The sequence below is a fragment of the Cryptomeria japonica genome, chromosome 5 (genome assembly GCF_030272615.1).
Source record: "Cryptomeria japonica chromosome 5, Sugi_1.0, whole genome shotgun sequence".
NCBI classification, from domain to species: domain Eukaryota; kingdom Viridiplantae; phylum Streptophyta; class Pinopsida; order Cupressales; family Cupressaceae; genus Cryptomeria; species Cryptomeria japonica.
The window spans coordinates 797,885,016-797,908,016 of record NC_081409.1 but is presented as its reverse complement, the minus strand read 5'-3'; the positions used below and the strand labels follow the sequence as shown (position 1 = coordinate 797,908,016).

Sequence of the window (23,001 nt, the reverse complement as noted above, 5' to 3'; positions counted from 1 at the left end):
ATCACCGCCTCTTTAATTTCAGACACTTTGAGCAACTCATAGAGTGGTAAACTTACCTTGACTTTCTTGAGTTCATCTAACACCAAGGCGGCCAATCTTTTCATTTCATTTCCCGCGGGAGGTGAAATATTTCTTCTTTGTCTGTATTCTTGAGTGTTTTGTGGATATTCAGGGACGTTGCTGGCTTGGGGATCCGGCGGAGTCGAAAAATTGTTTGGAGGAATCGATGTTGTTAATGGTTCAGGATTTCTCTGATTCCTGTGATAAACTCTTTGGTTTGCACCTCCTGACGCTTGGTGGAATACTTCCTTGATTCCCTCTACTAAGACACTGTCGTTCAATGGTGGGAAATAGTATTCTGAATCCTCTACAGGTCCATTTGCAGATGCTGGCGGAAACTGAGATCCTGGTGGCACCATCGGTCCATTGGCCGATTCTGGAGGAAATCTCCCATTTTGTACTTGACCTGCAGGTTTCAACGATCATGGCTTGACCATACTGCGTGGTTGGAACAATTTCGTACCCTGTGGTGGGAGGATTTTCAGGTGGATTGGTAGTACGCATTTCTTGTTGGAAAATGTCGGCCGCAATTTTAAATTCAGGGCATTGCAACTCGGAATGTTGGTTCGTGTTGTGGAGTCTGCACCAACTGGACAAGGCTGCTTCGGCTAAAAACACTTTGCTTGAAGAGGGGTTCTCTTGACTTTGCGCATTTGGTGGATTGTCCAAAGGCGTCACCACATTTCCATTGTTCGGAGCTGTGTTCCATGGTCTTCTTTGGAAACCTTGATTGTTATTTCCTTGATAATTATTTCTGAATCCTTGATTATTATTCCCTTGGAAATTCTGGTTGTTCGCGTGTTGGCCATGGTTGGCCCTCTGCATGCTCTGGAGTTGATTATTCTGGTTCCTCAGGTGAGTTACCTCAGTCGATAGCCTTTTGACTTGTTCAATTAGCTCTTTTATTTCGTCTTTCTCTTCTTGTGTCCTTGACGAATTTGTAGCATTTTGCAGGTACACAGGTTGAGCGGGTGGAGCTTGAGAAATTGGAGCTCTTGGGTGAAGGACCAACTGATTTGCCGGCTGTACGCTTGGATAGGTCGCTTGCGGAATTGGATTCATGACCGGAGTTTGGTTGGCTAAAGCCGTGCCAACTGCCTGCATCTGGTTAGGTGCTGCGACGGATCCCATATGTAGTAGTGGTCCAGTGATGTTTTGTCCCATGTGCTTACTCACTTCAATGGCTCTTGTATATGCCGCATTTAGATCATTCGGAGTTGGATGTGTCCTTACGAACATGGCTGTGAGATGATCTAAGGCTCCATAGTAAATTTCCCTTGGATCTGCAATGAGATAAGGAGGACGTAGCATTGTGTATGCTCGGTGAAATCTGTCGTTGAAGGAAGTAATAGGTTCATGTTCTCTCCTTCGAACCTCAACAAACTGTCTATATAACTCCGCTGGCGTAGTTGGGATGCCAAATTTAGCAATGAATGCGTCTTTCATCGCATCCCAAGTCCTGATGGACCCTGTAGGCAAATGAATAAACCAAAAGTATGCCTCTTCTCCCAATGAGTAGGGAAAAAGCCTACATGCCACATCTCCATATTCAATTTGTCTATTACGAAGAAGGTCCTCGAACATCTTGATGTGATCTTCTGCCGTGCGATGGAAATCACTGACATTGAACTTGGAACAAAAGTGTTCTGGATTCTTCGGCATATCATGATAAACTGCAAATTCCAACGGTGATGGATTGTTGACTAGCCACGTCGCACCATTAAGTACATGAGGAGGAGGAGGTGGTGGTGGAGCACGATGAGCCATTGTATTCCTTGAAACTGAACTTGATGAACTAGCTTGGCTCTTTGTTTGTGAAATTGCCTGGATACTAGATTGGATCGCCGCTTGGACTTGTTCTTGAAAAACTTGTGATGACTCAGGAGATCCTTCCAATCTTAGTTCGAACTCTTTGGGAGTGTCCTCTCTTTTAACTCGCTTTGCTTTGGAAGTGAACTGAAGTTCGCTTAGATCTTTGATGCCTGGTGTAGACCTCAATAACCTTTGATGTTTCTCGGGCGAGAATGAACCAATGCGATCCAGCGTGAAGTCTTGCAAGGATTATTGTGGGTTCCTTTGATTGCAAAGATTCCTAGCTATGACCCTTTGATGTTCTTCGGCTATATCTTCCTCTTGCTCTAAGATGATTCTGACTCTGTTATATTCGACTTGACTTCTCCTTGCGTTCCAAGCTACTTGATTTAATTCGGAAATGATGTCTTCTTGGGTATTGCCTACTTGTAAATTGGGTTGCACTACTTGATTCAGTCCTTCATTTGGCAACACCATCGTACTTCATGATCATATTTGCAATGTTTTTCAAAAATCTTCGGACTTCGAACTTTGAAACTAAAGAGCCCTCCTTCTAGCGCCAATTCTGTTGACGTGTATTTTGTACACAATCATACACAGAATAAAATACCTAAAGGCATCTTATCCTCTCTTGAGAAAATAGTCTCTAACTGCTGAAGATCTGCAAAAAGGATCAGTTAGGTGGACTCCAAGGTTCTTTTAGTGGGGTCTCCACGTGTGGACAAGCTTTTTAGTGGTATGATGTGATTTGCTGTTTCCTTCAAGGCTTCTTACGGATTCAAAAGTTCGAAGGTTTTACTAATCTAAAAGGAACTTTCAAAAAAAATGGAAAAAGATAGGGCTTAAAAGGTCTAATCTAGCCTAACCCTATGAACGACTTAGCATGGATGAGATTTGGCAAGACTCAACCAACTTCAATTTTGCCATAAGATAACAACTTAATTGAAATTAGTGCGATCTTCTAAGGTAATAATGGTATTCAATGCATCAAAGACCAAGGACACTACTACGAAGGTACATATCCTAGATGCGAAAATGCTTGAAGGTTAAGGACTCAAAATGTTTTCCAGTTGACCACGCAAGGCGTTCCTACAATCAGCAAGAAGCTAGTGGTTTGGATTGCGAATCCTACCAAATATCAAATCTCACACTTAGTCTTTCTAATTAACAAACTACTTTGATTGAGCGTGATTCAAGTACATCCAACAACCATGAAGATAACTCAAGAAATTTGCAACAAAACACCATAACTTCAATATTTTATTGATTTCCAAGTCATCATATACAACAATTGCTTGAATTTCTCTCTTCAAGACTCAATCTTGCTACAAAATAAAAATTGCTTATAATTCTAATCTCTCTATTTCACTCTTAACTCTATTCTCTATTAACTGACTATTACTCTTGAAATGAAAAATGGGGGTATAAATAGCATCCCCAATTACAATGAAAGGTCCAGATTGAAAGTAAATCAATGGACAAGATCATGACACCTAAACCCTAATTAGGGTTTGTTACAAATGACCTCCTTTTTACTGAACAATATTAAATACATAGCCAAATATTAAATTTGGCACAAAAATCTAGGAGGTATCAACCAATGAGAAATAAGATGTCATGTCATCTGTAACAACCTTTCATCTAGAATCTTATTCCCTTTCCAATTTTCCTTCTTAGCATATGCAATGAATTTTGTCACGATTCCTTCGATTTCTGTGATTGGAATCTCGGGAAGATTCTTGATACTCTCTTCTAAGTGGATAACCTGATCAAATGCATCTAGAAGAGCTGCGTCCCAAGTAGGTTCAAGTTCCTTTGTTCTATCAATCAGGAGCATGGTGGCATACATTTGATCATACTGCTCATCTGTAACATCTGCGTCCTTGCGAAAGATGATAGCGATTTTATCCTCAAACTCTTGTAAATCCACATCTGTCTCGACCTCGATCCTTCTGCCAAGAATGGTACGAAGTACCTCAAATACTCTGTCCTGGATCTGATTGATCACCTCCTCAACTTGACCACATCTAACACTGATGTCCTCAAAGAGAACACTCTTTATATGGAGTAAGGTTGACCACTGAAACAGACTGTGAGAATCACCTTCCAAGATCCTCTCTTGTGCTAAAATTCTTCTGGATGTGTGTCTTATAACTTTCAAGGCAGGAATGACAACGTCCTTGGTATGGGCAAATGCAGCTACTGTTGCCATCAATCTGTGGATTATCTCAAGGACTTGGATAGCCTGATGGGTGATCTTCAACATCCTTGTAATAAACTCAATGGCCACCGTGTGAGATCTATCCATCCAATTACATGTACGCTGGACCATATTCCTGAATCTTTCTGCTTCATTGATTGATTGAAGGGGCAATGCCTGCAATGGTGATCTAACTGGATCCTGACGTCCCAAAGGTTCATTGATGTGACTGAAATATGTCCTCCATGCACCGACCTCTCTCTCAAGCTTTCTATTCTTTTCTACTTCTTCTCTAAACTTATCCTTCAATGCCTCAAATGTGTCGGTGGCATCATCTAGAGTCTGCTCTGCTGTGGATGGTCCTAACTCAATAGTCTGTATATGATAGTCCTCTGCTAGGATCTCACCCTCATATTTGTCTGCCGCCGGTGTAGCTATCTGCAGTTTTCTAGATCCAGTCTCATCTCGAATCATCTTGGACATCTTTATAGCCTTCTTCTTCTCTGTTGTCATATGTGAACGTCCAACAAGGCTCTCTAGATCAATTGCACTGTCCTCGTCCTCTACTACGATCACCTTAGTCAATCTTTCTTTCAACCAATCTGGGATATTTGATCTTGTCTCTTGAACTTGAATTTCTTTGTGTACTACTTCTTCTTGCCTGGGAGGAGATGTTACTTCATTATCATTATCTAAATCATAGTCTTGGAGAGATCCATCGGATGAAACATGCTGTGCCTGTTCTTCCTCCTGTCTGTCATTCTGTACCATCGATTCCATAGATTCTTCCACTCGAACTGTTCTATCTTCTGGCCTGGAAGAAGTACCTGGTGTTTGATCTTTGTTAGCACCTTGCTTTTTCTTGAAAGGCTCTTTCTTTTCTGATCTTTCCTTTCTCTTTGAACCTCTCGGATGGAGATTGCCCTCACTGGCACATCGAAGGTTACCTTCACCTGAATTCCTAGGATTGGGATTGCCTTCACTCACACTTGCTCCACCTTCGGCTGGTTTTTCTTCCAAAGTAAAAGACATGGCTATGCCTTGTTCTCTCAACTTCTGATGTTGAATGTCTACCCATCTGCGAGTACAAGACAAGACTGGTGCCATCAAATCATCTAAATCCACGGCTTCGGGCTCATTCCAATTCAAACTTATTGTTTTGCTCTCCCTATCATATGAAGATTGGATGTGCCTGCCGTTGTCCTGAGCTTGGTCGGCTACTCTGTAAATCTTACATTTCCTGATGAAATCCAAAGGCAATCTAGAATGTATCTTGCGTTTCACTTCAAGATCATCTAGGAGATTCATCATAAAATCTTCAATTTGGTACTCATGTCTAAATCTTCTACCGACTGTCTCCTCTAAATGTCCATGAGGATCAAAACTATTCCTCCAAGCAAAAGATGAAAAAGGATACAAAGCTAACTCCCTCTCTGCGTCATCCATGGCTGAGACATTGGGACATACCTCAACTGAATTACCCAAAATAATAGGTACCTGAACTCCATTCTGATGCCTGTGTCTGAATGCCTTCACATATGCTGCCAACTGCCTTGTTACTTCAAGTAACACAATTCTATCTGTCGGGTACCTTGGCAACATGTATGGGGGTAAAGGACATCCATACACTCTAATGTAAGTGAACTTGGGAAATTGAATGAACCAAGCACCGTACCTCTTGATTAACTCCTGGGCCTCCTGAGATAATCTGTTGTGAATCCCTCCTTGCAACGTCCTTGTGATGTTCATCGTGAAAGTATCATTGATTAACTTATAGTTCTTCCCTGGTGGATGATGCAAGTAGGTATAGGATTCACAAACTCTGACCTCGCCGGGTCCTCTTCCAATCACTCCTCTGTGAGGTAGTCCTGCGTACTCAACGCTCCTGATTAAGGCATAGATGACATATGAACTCATGTGGAAGGACTTAGTAGCCCTGAGTCTTCTCAACTGTACGTCTAAGCAATGGCTAATTATCCTAGCCCAATGTATTGTACCCTTTCCTTGAACAATCACCTGGATGAAATAAAACATCCATTTCTCAAAATAGAAGGCATGAGGTGCTCCTGTAACTCTGTTGAGCATGGTAATCAAATCTCTGTACTCCTCTTGGAAATCGATCCGGTGTGGTGTGTTCGGTACTTTGCTCAGACGGGGACGACTCTTGAGTAGCCAGTTCTTGTTGATTATGCTTAGGCAAGCATCTGGATCATCATCGTACACTGATCTGGCTCCTTCAATGCTCTTGTATATCATGTCCCTGTGCTCTGGAAGATGGAAGGCTTCACTTATGGCCTCCTCTGAAAGGTACGCCAAAGTGTTTCCCTCATTGGACACAATTGTCCTGGACTGTGGATTGTAATGACGGGCACACTCGATCATCAACTCGTGGCACTGAATAGCTGGAGGAAAACCGGCCGCCTTGATAATGCCACTCTCTATTATTCTCCGGGCGACAGGTGATGGCTTGCCGATGTAAGGGACCTCTCGGAACTTCCTCGTGCTAAAGTTCCCCAAGTTTGTATCTCCAACGTTGCTCCACTTGGACACGATCTTGGTCTCCACTTCTTCAGTCTTCTGATCTTCTTTCATGAGAGCCGAGCGACTGGTGGATGCTCCCGCCTTTGGGGTTGCCATACCTACACAACATTTCATTATAAGAAATAGATTTTGCAATAAATAACGTAGATAAGAGAGATAGATTTTAGGAAACCTCATGATAAGTCCCTAGAGTTATCATTTCCTAAAATACAACGATTGAGCTAAGAGATTTAAAATTCAAAATTTGAAATATGACGATGAATGAATAAAACAATAATAATTAAATCGCCATACCTCGATAGAGAGCTAACTCTAGAATGCAAAAACAAAATTTGCCTAGGCAAAATTGAGGTATAAAGATAATCTTCAATATGATCCCCTCAAATTTGATTTCGCCACCTCTGGAGAGAATGTGATCTTCAAATCCGCACAAATAAGTCTCCAAGTCTTTAGCAAATTCGCCTTAGGCGTGGTCTTGGATAGATCTTCAAATTCGCTCTACCTTTGATCTTCAATGCAATTCGCACCTCTTCCAACACACTTCGCACGCCTCACACCACCTTGGGAATGTCTACGCCACCATGGTTTGAAGTCGCACCACCTTTGGAATGTCTTCGCCACCTTGGATAAATGAAACTCGCACTACCTTTGGAGTGTCTTCGCCACCTTGGATAAATGAAACTCGCACTATATTCGCCTCTTGTCAACTCGCATGAAGGAAGGAAAAATAATGATGTAGAAAATGATAATTCTACCCCCCTTATATAGCGCTTGCATCCTTTACCCCTTAGGCCGACTTAATAAAAATAAAACCATTTTTAAATGATTTGCAATGACATAACAAGGCCGACCTCCATATATGAGCGCTCAAATCGATTTTTTATTAATTAAATAATTAACTATTAATGCCTTGCGTTTTTTAATTGCAAATTTCGATTTTTAAATAAGGCAAAAAATAATTAATAAATGTTAACGCCATATTAAATGCCAATAAAAAATGGATTTTCAATTTTTTAAATTGATTTAGCATTTAAAGAAAATTTGAATTGTTTAATTTGGCGCCAAAAAATATGTAAATAGAGGGACGTACCTCATCGCTCTGGTCCCTTGGAGAGGGACAGGAGCGATCCATGATTTTGGTCTAGATTCTCGTTCAACTCCTTCATTTCCACGTCCCAAATCGATCATCTGGTGGTCCTTCGAACTTGAATTTCTTCCTTGTGCGAGCAAGTGCATCCCATGACCATTATCGCCCTGGTCCCTTGGAGAGGGACAGGAGCGATCTCCATGTTTTCACGTTCACCTTGTATCTTCGACCTTCGAAATATCATTGTTTGTGTCCTTTGCGCTTATTCCCATTTGCTTTTATCATGTGTTTGGATGCATTAAAGGGGCCATCGCCCTTGTCCCTTGGAGAGGGACAGGAGCGATCCATTATTTCTCCTTGATCTTGGCGACTTTTAAACTTCGATCCTCTTTGCAATGTCCTCCAAATGTCGTCCTTCGCACTTCCTAACCTCGCCTCGCCTTGATCTTTGAAGGAACGGGAGTGTTTTAATAGCATCGCCTTGGTCCTTGTCCAAAGGACAGGAGCGATGGGAGACTTTTAACTCGATTAGCAATGTTTGGACGTTTAAAACTCTTGCAAACTATCTTCAAACGATGTCCTGGAGCATATGTAACCTTGTGTATCTTTGTCTTCACGTAAATCTTGCATGGATTAATCTAATATATCAATATCGCTCTAGTCCCTTCCTGAGGGACAGGAGCGATCTAAGTCTTTAGAGTGCAAATCCTTCCATGTGATGACCTTTGCAACGTTGCGCTTGATGGAAATGCCTTGAAATGTCCTCGCCACCCTTCGTCCTGACTTGGATCGGCCTTGAACCTTGGAGGGACGACCATCACCATTGGATCGCCCTGGTCCCTTGGAGAGGGACAGGAGCGATCCTTCCCTTGTGGCTTTCATCTCACTTTGCCATGCGCTAAGTTTATATTCAACGGATTCGTCCTTCTTCCCTTTATCCGCCCATGCCTTGACATTGTTTGTAATTTTGCAAAAAAGGCAATTATATCAAAAATCGCTCTGGTCCCTTCCTGAGGGACAGGAGCGAACTAGGCATTTAACAGTGGTATGGACGTCCCAAAAAATCTTCAATTTATATTCAATGTGCTCATCTCATGTTCTCCTTCGTTTTTGAACGTAAACTTGCCTCGACCCTTGTCTGGATTTTACAAAATGAAGGAAATCGCTCTGGTCCCTGGGAGAGGGACGAGAGCTACAAGGTACCTCGCCCTGGTCCCTTGGAGAGGGACAGGAGCGATATGGTCAATATAGGTCATTCTCCTTCGTTTTTGCATATCAAATTATATTCATTTGGCAAAGTATCTTCCTTCGGACGTCCTCAAATCATTAAGTTCTCAAAATCTTGCGAGGACAAGGCGAAATTTGAATTGTAGCTCCGGTCCTTCACTGAGGGACAGGGGCGATTTTCCTCCTGGAGGCATTTCTGTGCTCATGAAAATCTTCAATTTATATTCAAATGAAAGATCTTGTCGTTCTCTATCATTTCAAACGTAAAATTTGTCTGGACTCTGCAAGGACAATAAGATATTTGAAATTGAGCTCCCGTCCTTCACTGAGGGACAGGAGCGATTTTGCTCCTACAGGCCAAAATAACAAGATTTTTCACATTTTAACACTTCACGAGGCGAAAACAAATCAATTCCAATGCCCAGGATCAAACTTCAAAAAAGTCAAAATTTGGTCAAAACATTCAATCAGACAAAAATTCACATTGACGGTCAACATTTAGACAAGTTTAAGCTCTGCATGAACATTCCAATTGAAAATTAGACCATTTTAGCGAAATCATTGCATTCAAAATTTGCATTCCAGAAAAGGAAGCTCAAAAGCTCTCAAAAATGACTGGATTTTGGCTTGAAAAAGCAAAATTTAAAACCCTAAGGCTTGGCCCTAAATCCAGACAACTAACGGACTAACAAAACCCTAAGAACCAAAAGCGAAAACGAGCGAAAAACAAGCAAAAAGAGGGGGTCCCCATTTGCGATGGGGCGATGTGTGAAATGGTCACAACACTTCCTTGAGTACCAACTTAGAATGAAACCATGACCACCTTGATTTCTCTCTATACATAATGCTTGATTTAAACTTTGAGATTCTTGAGACTGAACTCACAACTGCCAACCTATTGGTTCATCCTTTCTACATAATTTTGACTTTCATACTCTCAAAGCAACCAGAGAAATCAAAAAACATATCTTGAAGCTTTTGAGAATTCTTGACAGTTCAATTAGATGAGCAGGGTTTCATGGAAAGCCTGTCAAGCAGCTTGGGCTTCCACCCACATGACTAGAATTCTGCAGGTAAGACGTCATTTGTTCTCTATAGATAATACATCTCATATTGCTTCATTTCGGAATGAACCCAGTGTTGCTAAACCCCAAATTCCATTATATGAGCTTTATTGGCAATATGGAAGATGGCTGGTGTGTGAAAGGCTGAACTAGAAGTGTTATACATCCATCTGTTCAAGCTTGTGCCAGCCTGATAGAGAGCCTCAAAAAAATAATAATCTGATATTCTTGTACGTGCTGGAATTGTTACCATTGCCGGTTTAGCAGTTCTCTAAGCTGTAATATACTGTGCTAATTGTTAAACCAATTTATTTGCCATTTTCACTATTAGCACTTTTCAGGCATTTTGTCAAATAGTTTGCATGTTTACTGATCTCATTTGATTCAACTTCTTTGAAGGAACATTACCAACAATTATTGCAATATCATAAGTCAAGCAACATTCATACCAATTTACAATGCACATTCAATATTAGCTGACCTATAAATAAGACCATTCGAAGTCCAAATCAGCTTTCACTTTTCACTTTAACTTCCTTCAAGAGCTTGTGTGACTCCTATTTTGGTGTGACAGCCATTGGAGAAGTACAATTGCAAACAAATGAGGTATGCCAGCTTTTGGAGTCAACAACTAGTATGGTGGGGCCTTGGAAAGGCCACATGGGCACTTGGGAAATGCTTTCAGCCTTCTTAAACAACAATCAACTCTCTCCTGTATTCCTTTCCAAATAATTGACTCCAATTGACTCCCTGTGGCCTTTTGAAGTCGTGTGGCTGGGGTGTGCGCTGAGCAGAAAATAAATAAATATATTCTCTTACATTCACATTGCCAAAATCCTTGCTCTCTGTCAGGCCCCTGCCATGAAAAGATGTCAATGATCAAGAAAATCATCTTTTTCATAAGACTTCACAATTTTCTATCTGAATTAATATATTAAACAGTGATCATTTCATAAGAAGGATAATAAAAGCAGTGATTCTATCATTTGGAAAGGCAACTAAGATAAGCTGCAACGATGATTAGTGTAAGGACAAAACAACACACATATTATGGGTTAAGCAGCAATTAACAAATACAGCAACCAAAGTATTCAAAAAGGACCCAAAAACAGCGATTAAAAAATAACCAAGGCAGCTATAGTTTTGAAGAGATAACACTTAGAAATCAGGGTTGAAGAGTCATCTTTATGAAAGGGTATGGCTCGATAAACAATAATGTGTATTTGTACAATAGGTTGTTAACTAAATCTTCCGCATGTGCTAACAAGTGTTATTTGTTTGTGGTTGACATATTTGTAAGCAGTGTTATGAGACTTGCCAAGATTCGCGAGTACTCAGTGAGGCATGGCTGGCGAGTTTCTCGAGCTCGGAATCAGACTCGGACTCAGACACTGCCAAATTTTTTGTTAGACTCGCAAAGTCTAGGGACTCGCCCAGACTTGGCGAATCTTGGCTAGTCTAGGCCTAGGACTAGACCATTTTTTTAAAACTCACAAAATTTCAATGCTTTTTTGGTCAATGGAATTATTTCTTCTTCAAAAGTTTTTAAATTTGACTCTCGATTGAACAAATACAAATTTGACATATTGCATTATTTAATGTATCTTCATAATACACTTGGACTTAATTAATATTCTTAGATATCCAATATAATAAATATTAAATAAGTCATGTAAAGAAAGACTATGAAACCTAGTTTAAAAACATATATACTAAATATCTACTTACCAAGAAATTGGAATTCTTCTTATGCATTTGACCATTGCCTTTTCTATTCCTTTTGGTAGAGAAAGAATCTCTGCCAATATTGACTCTTCTGTGATTACCTTTTGCCACCCCATCAATTAAAGGAGTACAGTTACTTGACATCTTTAGAGCTCATTTACTCTTGAATGCATTTAATTTTATCCACTACATTTAACTGGATGAATCTTTAGCTTATCTCTATTTGAACCTATCCTTTGTTTCTTATTGAAAGTCATAAGATTTATCCAGTGTTATCAATTGATAAAGCTTTCAATCTTTTCAGGTTACAAAAGAGTCGTTTGGATTTGATGGTTATTTCAAAACAGGAGATACAGCAACAATAGATGCAGATGGCTACTGTGTCATCCTGGGGCGTATGTACCTTTATTATTCTTTATGAAACTCAGTATTCCTGTTCCTTGCTTTGTTTCCCAGTTTCAAGTTCTGCATTTTCGTGTCTTGAAGATGATAGATTGTGTTTTATCCCTGAAAACTCGATAGACCATATCTGTCACTGATCACTGAACATGTAAATTAGATGATTTATTTGTACTTCAAATCAAACTTGATCCCAATGCTTTATTGCCCAACAGTTCATTATTAAAGATAGATTGCATTCGGTCAACCTTCCAGATTTTTAACTAAAAGAGCTTGTCCAGTACATTCTTATTGGGAATTTAATCAAATATCAATTAAAATGATGGACTAAAATAACATATTTCATAGAATTAGAAATAATTGAACTGTTAATGATAGTTGTATATGTTATAAATTATAATGCAAATACACGTCTGAATGAAAAGGTACAATAATGATAATTTTTTTGCATTGAAAATAAAATATTATATTAACTTGAAGGCAAATTCCTAACAGAAGTGTTGAGATTTGTAGGGCCAGCAGATGGAATTGTTTCCAAAATGTAGGTATAAGCTTTAAAATAACATAAAAATAGAATTGCTGGTAAGTACTAACACTTTTTTATATTAAAGATAGTTTGAAAACCTCTGAAATACACAATGATTGAATTTGAAATCAGCAAATGAGGCTGCAAAAATAGGGGAAGACAATGGAGGGTTTCAGTTCATCCTAAAACTGCTAGACGATATAGTCTGTAGAAGCTTAGAAAGGAAGATTCTTCTGCTATACAAAAAATATACATAATGAAGCATCTACTATCCAAAAAGATGCATAATATAACAGTCATAATGAAACAGCTGCCATCCAAAATGATGAACATTATAACAGTCCTATACATATGCATGTATCATAGAGAAAATAAACTGCATTCTAGCAGTTCCTTCTATCACTATAGTTGTCCAAATCTTTCCACCCAATGGCAGAAATCTCATCACTGGATCTGACAGATACAATGGTAATATTGTCACCTTTGTTGATGTGGAATTGGGCTTAACCTTGAACTCCAAGGTCCTCCTTCAGTTTCTCAGGCGGTACACTAGTATTATATCTCATCTGAAGGTCTAAGTATCCTCTCAATAATTGAGTGTTCTCAGTTTTGTTGAAAGGCCATGTCTGTCTATACCTCATTCCAGACTTGTTGACTCTAACAGTGCCATCGTTCAATAGCTTCATAAATTTGAACCTGGATATCCCCTTGGTCAATGTAACCCAGAGTAGCTGGAAACTCCTTTGTCCCTCCCTGGGCACGTGTATCCCCATATCCGAAACTAATACGTATCCGATACAGCCTGGATACACATTGAATATCCGAAACAAATACGTATCCGATACAGCCCGGATACACATTAAATATTGTACCCACATGTGCCCAAAAAACCTTGATTTCCAACCATGCTAGATACTATGTGATTTGATTTAAAAAAAAATTGACGGAAATCTTCCTAAATTTAATTTAAAAAAATTTCATTCATGCATTTTTTTAAAAAAAAGTTGGTATAAACAAAACCTACACCCAATGAGAGACAAATGAAATGTTTTTCTATTTGAGTGACCCATTTTTGGGGTTATCTTCCAATGCAACTCTACTATTTTTGCATATTGTAAAATGTTAAATTAACTTATCATTATTCATGTAGGAATTATGTGTCTATATTGCTTTTGAAGTAATGAAAATCACCTCGAATAACTTAGAAAATAGTGTTAATATATGTGTGTGTTTTTTTATGAATGACATATCCAGTCGTGTCCATATTGGGGGTCTTAAAAAATGGCCGTATCCATATCCAATACCGTATCTGTATTTGTATCCATATCCGTGTCCATGCAACTTTGATGTAAACTGCAATAAAACAGTATGAAACATGAGTCTTATACAAGACTGGGTAAGTGACCTCCTTGACCCCTGAAATATTTCCTCATTCCTTGCAATCCACATTATCGTAATGTCCACCCCTGATTTTTTTTGGTCTTCGCTAATGTAAATTTTAGCATGCAATGGTTTCCCAATACAAAGGAATTGCAAGTAATAATCTGATTTAATTGTTTCCCAAGCATTCAAAGCAAACATACATATACAGAAAGCAACATAAATCTCATATAACTTAAAATATAAGAGCTACGAGTACTGGTGATCATAAAATCAGAATTTTCTGTCTTTCAACATTGTATTACAAGTAAACACTTGACAATAAAGACCAAGCATAAAATACGTTCAAAATCAACTTCAAAATGATCATACAAGTAGCTACAGGTCTGCCATGAAGCTTCCAACTTATTACCAGTCATAAGTACAAGAACCAAGGCTCAGAATACTCAGAAATGTATTTCAGAAAGTCTACAAGAGCAAGCTTTAGGAAGAATTTACAGATCACAATGCTCAAAAATTCCCACAATCAGCTCTCATGTGCCAAGGCAAGATTGGAGCTTTTCCCTAGGAGAGCAATTCACAATAATAAATCATTCCTTCACCAAATTAGGCATGTAATACCTTAAAGAAGCACCCAGCTATGAGGAATGCAATGCAATGATACCTTGAATGAAACTAAGTAGACCTACTAAGCTATGAGCACAAATTGTTGGAATAAATAATTTATATATTAATTATACACTTAATTGCATTAATTCACTAAAAAATTTATTATTTAGTTAATTAATTAATTATGAATAATTAATTTATCTCCATGCATAATGCAAACTAGGAAAAGAAAACTAGGTTTACATTTTCGAGAGTCGCGTGCATTAATTAGCCTATTATGCTATTTGTGTATACATGATTGATTCATGCATTGTGTTTCAAACTCTCATTCTATCTTGTAGTCTCCACCATTTAGGGTTTTTATCTTTAGAGTTAGATTTCTTTATAAGGATGTAATATCCTTCATTGTAACTCTAGCAATACAAGCAATTCAATCAATTTCATTGTAATTGTCTTCAATTATTTTGTTGTTCAATTGTCTCTTTATGTGTGATAGGTATTCTTGCAGAAGATAACTGGGCTTGTGGGATTCGCATTTCACGAATTCTAACATGGTTTCAGAGCTCCAGATCTGAAGATTGTTGTTCGCGTTTTTTTGGAGATTATTTGTATGCACAAAAAATCATTCATCTTGGGTTAATTTGGAGCACACAATCAGTTCCAGAAGGCTCAAGAAAGTCAGGATCGCCTTTTGTTTCGCTGAAATCGGATACACGGAGTTCATTTTGCAAGGGTTTGAAGTTTGTTCCAAAGGGTACCTGAAAATTTGGAGCGTTTTGGGTACAAACGGACCTCACCATTGGCTTCAGAAGGCCTTTCAAACGAATTTTGATATATAATTTGCCTATTTTCGGTGACGGGCATCTAGGGCATAGATTTTTTATTGGCAGGCTTTTTGAGGCACGAAAATCCGTACGGCCATACCCCCTGCACGTGTGTCGGTAGCTACGTCATAAATTTTTTCAAAAAAAATCATACATAAATATTTTTTTTGGAGGGTGCAAATTTTTTTTTGGAAGGAAAGGTTTTTTAATTAAAAGAAACAAAAAAGTCAAATCTGCACAAAAGAGTACGTACCAGGGATGCATCAGCAAGTACCATGATGACATCATCATCTACATCAGCAAATCTGGCGGACCCACTAAATTTGGAGCTCTTCTAAATTTAGTTGATTTTCTCTATTTTTAGCCCTTAAAAGTTCTAAAAATCAGCGTGTGGTTTTTTGTTTGTAACTTCATCATACGGAGGCGAAATTGGGCAAACGAGATATCGCCGAAAAGCTCTTTCCGAGCCCAATCCAGAGGTGGAGGTATTTTTTCATTTTGCAGGCTTTTTTGCCAATTGAAGTCAAAAGTTGTTGTTTGCACTCTCGGGGGCATATCTTGTGCATCCGGACTCCGTTTGTTTTTTGCAAACGAAATATCGCCCGAAAGCTAATTCAAAGCTCTATCTAGATCTCAAGTCTTTTTTTGCAGATTTTTTTACCAGATTTATGTTTCTTCCTTCCGAAGTCAACAGTGCATGTTCCGGTCCTATTTTGCCTTCCTGTGATCCGAGCTCTGCGATTCTTGTTCTTAGAGGAATTTTGTTCTAATTTTGAGCTCTATTAGTGTATTTTTCTTGTCTCAGATCTATACTTTTTCCAATGTCATGGAGAAAAGAAATGTGCCTCTTCTTACCACTTCTAATTTTCTCGAGTGGAAATCTCACATGGAGATCACTCTTAAGACGTTGGGGTTATATCGAGTCACCATGGGTACAGATCTCGAACCAATAGGTGCTGCAGAAAAGAGGAAATGGTTCAACAGATGTGATGAGGCTTTTGGTACTCTTTGCATGAGTATCTCTCCTGATCTCTTGTTTCATGTTTAGTCTTGTAATACACCACAAGAAGTTTGGGCACAACTTGAGCTTCTATTTGGTAAGCTAGACACACTCAAGAGTTATCAGTTGGAGAATGAGGTGATATGTCTTAATCCTTATGATTTTGACACGATCCAGGACGTCTTCACAAAGCTTAAGTCAAGGCTTCAGCTAAAGCAGTCTAGTATTGAGAAGAAAGATGACCAGTTGATCCTTTCTATTCTTGCAAAGCTTGGTCCTATGCTACAAAGGATGCTATGGGCTCCAACCACAAAATACCTTCTCTTGATGAGTTTGCCATTCAACTCATGCGAGAACAATCCAAGTTGATTCAAATGGGTACATTGAAGCCTTCAAAAGCTTCAACACTTCTTACTACTCCACCTCAGACGAACATGAAGGCTTCATCAAGGAAAGGATAGAAACAAAATCCAAAGACCACAGGGAAAGGAAACGATTTCAGTTCATAGAACACCTCTGGTTCACCTTCTCCTAAGGGAGGATCATCGAAGAAAGAAAGACCTATTTGTGCGTATTGCAACAAGCCATGGCATGATGAGTCACAATGCCATCAAAAGAAGTTTGATGGATATGAGAAACAGATTTCAGATTTGAATGCTCTTCTTGCAAAGAGCAATATTCATTCTTCTTCTAACAGGTCTTCTTCTTCTCCTTCATTCCAGATAGATGGATAGTCAAATGGAAAGGGTCATGCATTATGTGCAACCACTAGTCCACCCTCTTCTCGATGGCTACTGGATTCAGGTTCTTCACACCATATGGCATCTTCTCAGGATATTTTCTCCTCTTTTTAGGCTTCTCCTACACCACACATCTTGATGGGCAACAACGCTGTTATGACAGTATGTGGGAAGGGTTCTATTGACATTGATGACAATACTCTCAATGATGTACTTTGTGTACCATCTTTGTCTACAAACCTTCTCTCTATTTATTAGATTGCTCACAGTGGGACAGGGAAGACAATTGAGTTTACACAAGATTTAGTGCACATCAAAGACAGCGAGACTGGACACATTGTTTCCACAGGGACAGTTGATCATTCTTCCTGCTTATATTCCTTTTCTCATTTTGGTCCACCTTCTCCATTGTCTGAGAATCACTCTCTTTCTTCAAGAGAGCATGTTGAGGTGAAGTTGGGTCACTTGAACTTATTTGTTCCTAAGATCAGTGTTGTGACTTCTACACCTCCACCTCCTGTTGAGTTTGCATCTTTTCAGTAGGATTCCTCTTCAACACCACCTGACATTGTAGCTTCATGCATTGAGCCCACTATTGGTGTTGTTGAGGACATATCAGAGGATGTTCATTCCCTCTCAGATGGCAGATTCAACACATCTGTTATCCCACCATCATTGGAGCTTCCTTTTCGGGATCATCATGCGTTCTCCTTTGATCAGCATCTAGGCCTTCCAGTTTTGCCTTACATATAGGTTTTTCCTCTTCTTTGTTAGTTGACTTTGTTTCCTCCACATTGGAGCCACATCGGTTTGATCATCGGCACAAGGGTTCCATCATTCTGGGGGGGCTTTGGAGCCTCAATCCTGTCTCATGGGTGGGTTGGTTGTACATATGTTCTTGAGAGAGTCTCTTGAGACATTGGTTTTGTACTTTCTTTTTTGTTTCTCTTTTGGAGAGTAGTTTTGTTCCCACTGGATTTTCTCCTTTGCTTCGTTTTTGAGAAACTTGCATTTTTGTTCATGGGTGCCTCATCAAGCTTTATGCCGGGAACCATATTGCATTCATCTTTGCATGCTTTTTTCCTACATCTTTTTTGCCTCTCTCCCCAGTTGTGCATTCAAGGGAGGTGTTGGAATAAATAATTTATATATTAATTATTCACTTAATTGCATTAATTCACTAAATAATTTATTATTTAGTTAATTAATTAATATTTATCTCTATGCATAATGCAAACTAGGAAAAACAAACTATGTTTAGATTTTTGAGAGTTTCATGCATTAATTAGTCTATTATGCTATTTGTGCATACATGATTGATTCATGCATTGCGTTTCAAACTCTCAGTCTATCTTGTAGATTCCACCATTTAGGGTTTCTATCTTTAGAGTTAGATTTCTTTATAAGGATGTAATATCCTTCATTGTAACTCAAGCAATACAAGCAATTCAATCAATTTCATTGTAATTGTCTTCAATTATTTTGTTGTTCAATTCTCTCTTTATGTGTGACAGGTATTCTTGCAGAAGATAACTGGGCTTGTGGGATTCGCATTTCAAGAATTCTAACACAAATCTGATTTCCAGCTACTCAGAAATTTCACACCAGTGCACTGAAATTGCTTCTAAACTTCATGAAACTCAAACCACATTCCAAATAAGCACACACCACACCAAAATCATAAAATTCATATCAGAAAACTGTATAAATCTTCATCTTCTTCAAACCCCAAAACACCCACAAAGCCAAAATCTTTGTAAATCTTAACCCATAGACACTGACCAGCTAGGGTGGATCTCTCACCACTAAAACTAGCAAAATGAGAAAAGGGCTTTCATCCTCAACCAACAAAATACCAACACAGAATAAAATACCAAGGTATCTTATCCTCTCTTGAGCAAAATCCCGTGTATGCTAAGATTGTTAAAGATCATACAGGTGACTCCAAGGTTCTTCTCTTTGTCAGGTCCTGGCGTGTGGATAAGCTCAATGGTCATTGTGATAAGTTGGTATCACAAACAGACTTATGTTTGGATTATTCTTCACTTCTTTTGCAATGCTGGCTGGAACTTCTTCATCGGATGTTGCAATCTCGTGATGCTTCTTCTTTGAACAGACACAATTGAAATGAACTGAAATTAAAGGGGAAAGGGTTAGAAGAATCTATTCTACTCCTAAGGACAATGATATCAATGGATAGTGCTCCAATGGACGAATTTCACATTAACCAAAAACTGCTTCGCCAAGCTCAGTAACAACTCCATAGGTTTAGTGCAATCTTCCAAGGGTTGTGCAAAGAATTTTCATATCATAACGAACAATGTGCATTCAATGATTGAAGTTAAGCATCCATATAAAAAGGCCCAGGCTAACTTTACACTGCAAATAGAAATCATGTAAGTGCAAAAAGTATGAACCATTGAAATTCATCAAACATTGTCACATTCTCCATTAAAACCAAAGTACTTCATCTAACAATTGAGAAATTGGAAGAATACCATGCAACAATTTGAAATAAACATAAATCCATCATATCTTCAATTAAATCAAATTGTATTTCTCCAAGTCTTAGAACAATGTCTTCTCCTTCTCCTACTCTACTTCTACTCTGAGCAAGAGCTCTTTGCTTCTAAAGAGCTCACTATCTAATGACTTACAATTGAGAAGGCAGGGCATTTTATAGAGATCCCCCCACAAGTGAACGACCAAGATTTGATTTGAAATCAAGGGCCGAGATTACAAGATGCTAAACCCTAAATAGGGTTTGACCAAAAATGAACCCTTTGTGGCGCCAAGTAGTGGGTTTGATAATAAATAAGGCATCACACCCACTTTGCATTAAATAACCATCATTCCAAGTAAGGCGACCATTATGCATTAAATCAATTATCGCTCCATCAAGCATTTAATAGATTCTCATCCATGTTACTCCGAGTTTCTAGGATGGGGATGACAAGGGATGGCGGGACGAGTTTCTGGGATGGGGACGACAGGGGATGGCGGGACAAGCTTTCGAGATGGGGACAAGGGATGGCGAGATGAGTTTCCGGGATGGCAATTTTTTTGCCAATTTTGGGGACGGTGGGGGGGACATCAAAGGGGACAAATATATAAAATATAGGGAAAATTTAAAATATATAGGGAAATTTAAATTTTCATATGAAAAATAGATAAAGCATGTATATATACATTATAATCATATGAAAACATGGATAAAGTAGGTACATGTACATTATAGAATGTTAACATACCACATTTTTGTTCAGGATTCATTGTCAATACTCAATATGCATTCATAATTGAAAATTCTGTGTCAATATGCCAGCACTTGTTTGCATGTATTTCATTGTTTCTTTCTAGTTGGAGGATATTTTGATGGTCTTCCATTACAATTATGACCTACAACCACTTCTTTATGCATTACAAAGTTTTGGGTGTTTGTGAAATTCATTACCAAGCTGTTATTCATATTTTTGAGTGCGTTTGGCTATGATTCAGACCTGTTTACCTTTCATATCAGTGAAAATTGTTAGGGGTCAATAACACATGATTAGTTTATATTTGTCAGGATGATATGTTTGTTATGTATGCCGAAAGGTTCCGGTGGGGTAGTTGGTAGTTGGTAGGTTGTGACGATTGGCAGCCCTGCCAACCGTCGGGTATATATAATGTTTTGTTGGAACCTCGGCAAGTTAGTATTGGACTTGCATATTTGAGAATCCAAGAAAGATATCATTATTCTGCCATAGCTGTTCTGTAATTGTTATTTGTGCTTTAATATATGTTAATGTTCTTGTTATATGGATTGTTGGTACGTGTGGAATACCTCTATTTATCTGTGAGTTTACCAACCTCACCGTGCGGACTAAACATTTTGGCGTCGTTGCCTGTACGAACTTGGAGATAACTATGGCTGCAGGCGGAAGGAATTAATGGGCCGGCCATTCAACTAGCAATTAACTGTTGTAGACAGTGACACACACAAAGAACGTACCGCGAAAGAGGCACAAGAGGATCAGTTGACGACAATCTTGGTAGAGTTGTGGTACATGTCGATCACGCAGTACGTGCAGAGGGAGGCTCAGGAGAGAGTCGTCTCTGAAGGCACGGTACGTGGTGAACTCACTGTCAACACTCTCATCTTTGATCTGCTCAGAAGTATTCCAAGGTTGCTCGCCAAAAATCTGATTGCACTCCAAGATCGAAGAGAGGAAACTACACAGGAACTCCGTCGGCAACAAGTACTCCAAAGGTACGAAGAGCGGAACCGTAGGGAGGAAGAGGAAAGGGATACAAGCCGACACCGTACCCCCAACATTTAATACCCCTGCTGCCAAACAAAGACAGACGTACCACTACCACCAAGGGAGTAGACGAGGGAACTGTACGAAGATCCCTCCACATAAAAGAACAGGCCAAGCGGAGACGATGGCTAAGGGAAGTTGCTGACTCAAGGAGCCTTGAGGAACGTAGCAGAAGTCAGAGTGTGAGTCGGAGTTGTAGTCGGGAGAGACAAAGACCATGTACGTGGAAGGAGTTGGAGGAGGTCGCTAGGAACCTACCACTTCCAAACGTAGCGAAGGAGGATCTCGCCAACCAGGCCCCACATTCGACATCGAGTGAAGAAGGCTCTGAAGCGGAGTCACAAAGCAGCCCATCAGAGTATTTTGAACAAGGGGAGGAGGCGGTACGGGATTTGCACGAAGAGATCACCAATATTTTTGAAACGACATTATCCCACATCAGGAATTTGTCATTGACTGAGAAAAACAAAATAGGAGGGTCAGACCCAGAAACTCCGGGAAGGAGGGACTCTAGGAGTGAGGGTGATCAAAACGTGAAGGATGGGGGTGGACGTGTAGAAGGCTTGTGGACGAAGCAATACGGTCCAACCCGATCAAGCGCGTACAGTACCTTCTAGTCACATAATACCTTCCAGGCACAATAATTTCAAAGTGTTACACAAAACCCTCCAGAAGAAGACAATGGCGCACACTCTCGAGAAACAGAAGCTTCCAAAGTTCATGGGCGATGGGTCAGAGGACCTCGTACGACATTGCAAGACATGCATAGCCATCTGGGAGGCAAACGGCCAAGACAACGAGGATTATTGGTTGAAGGCATTTTCGGCCACCCTGCGAGGAATAGCAATTGACTGGTATATGGATCTAGATGCCCAGTATAAAACATCATGGAACAACTTGAAGAAGGCCTTCCAAGAGGAGTTCAAACTCTTGCGTGATGGCAATGAAATCGTGGTGGAGATTTACAATACCAAGCAAGGAAAAAGTGAAAGTGTGCAGGCTTATAACAGAAGACTGAGGGAACTACTGATTCACTGAATAAAATGGAGAACCAGCTAGCTGATGGCCTGAAAAAGAGATGGTTTGTCGAAGGGCTTGTACCATCCCTCAGACAGAAGATGAAGGTGGTCCCTCCGCCCTCATATGATGAAGCATACAACCGTGCCATGGATATTGAAAGTGAAAACAAGACATCCTGAGGGAAGCGTCGGGTGAGTGATGGTGATAGTATGGAGGAAGACAATGATGCGGAGTTTAAGACTATACAAGCACTTCGAAGGGATATGATAAGAATGATGAAAGAACTGAAGGCTAACAAGGGGGGAAAGGAACTATTGTGCACCGATTGTAAGACAAAAGGGCACACCAAGGGGAGCTGCCCTCGAAAAGCCTTCTGTGACATCTGCCAACTAATGGGACATTCCATCAAGGAATGCCTGTACAACCTGAGAGCACAAAGCACTCAAGTGCTCTTCACCTAGCTTGACCAAATTACACCGCCAA

At 39.6% G+C, this 23,001-nt stretch overlaps 1 protein-coding gene across 3 annotated transcripts in view; it reads left to right on the top strand.

Annotated features, from left to right (window-relative positions):
* The window catches only part of LOC131075584 (probable CoA ligase CCL8), a 202,223-nt gene that overhangs the window by 140,786 nt on the left and 38,436 nt on the right, over nucleotides 1–23,001 (top strand). For all 3 annotated transcript variants that reach the window (XM_058012430.2, XM_058012429.2, XM_058012428.2), the window contains exon 13: nucleotides 12,021–12,111. In XM_058012430.2, the coding sequence (XP_057868413.2) occupies nucleotides 12,021–12,111 (91 nt within the window). The remainder of the gene's footprint in view (nucleotides 1–12,020; nucleotides 12,112–23,001) is intronic.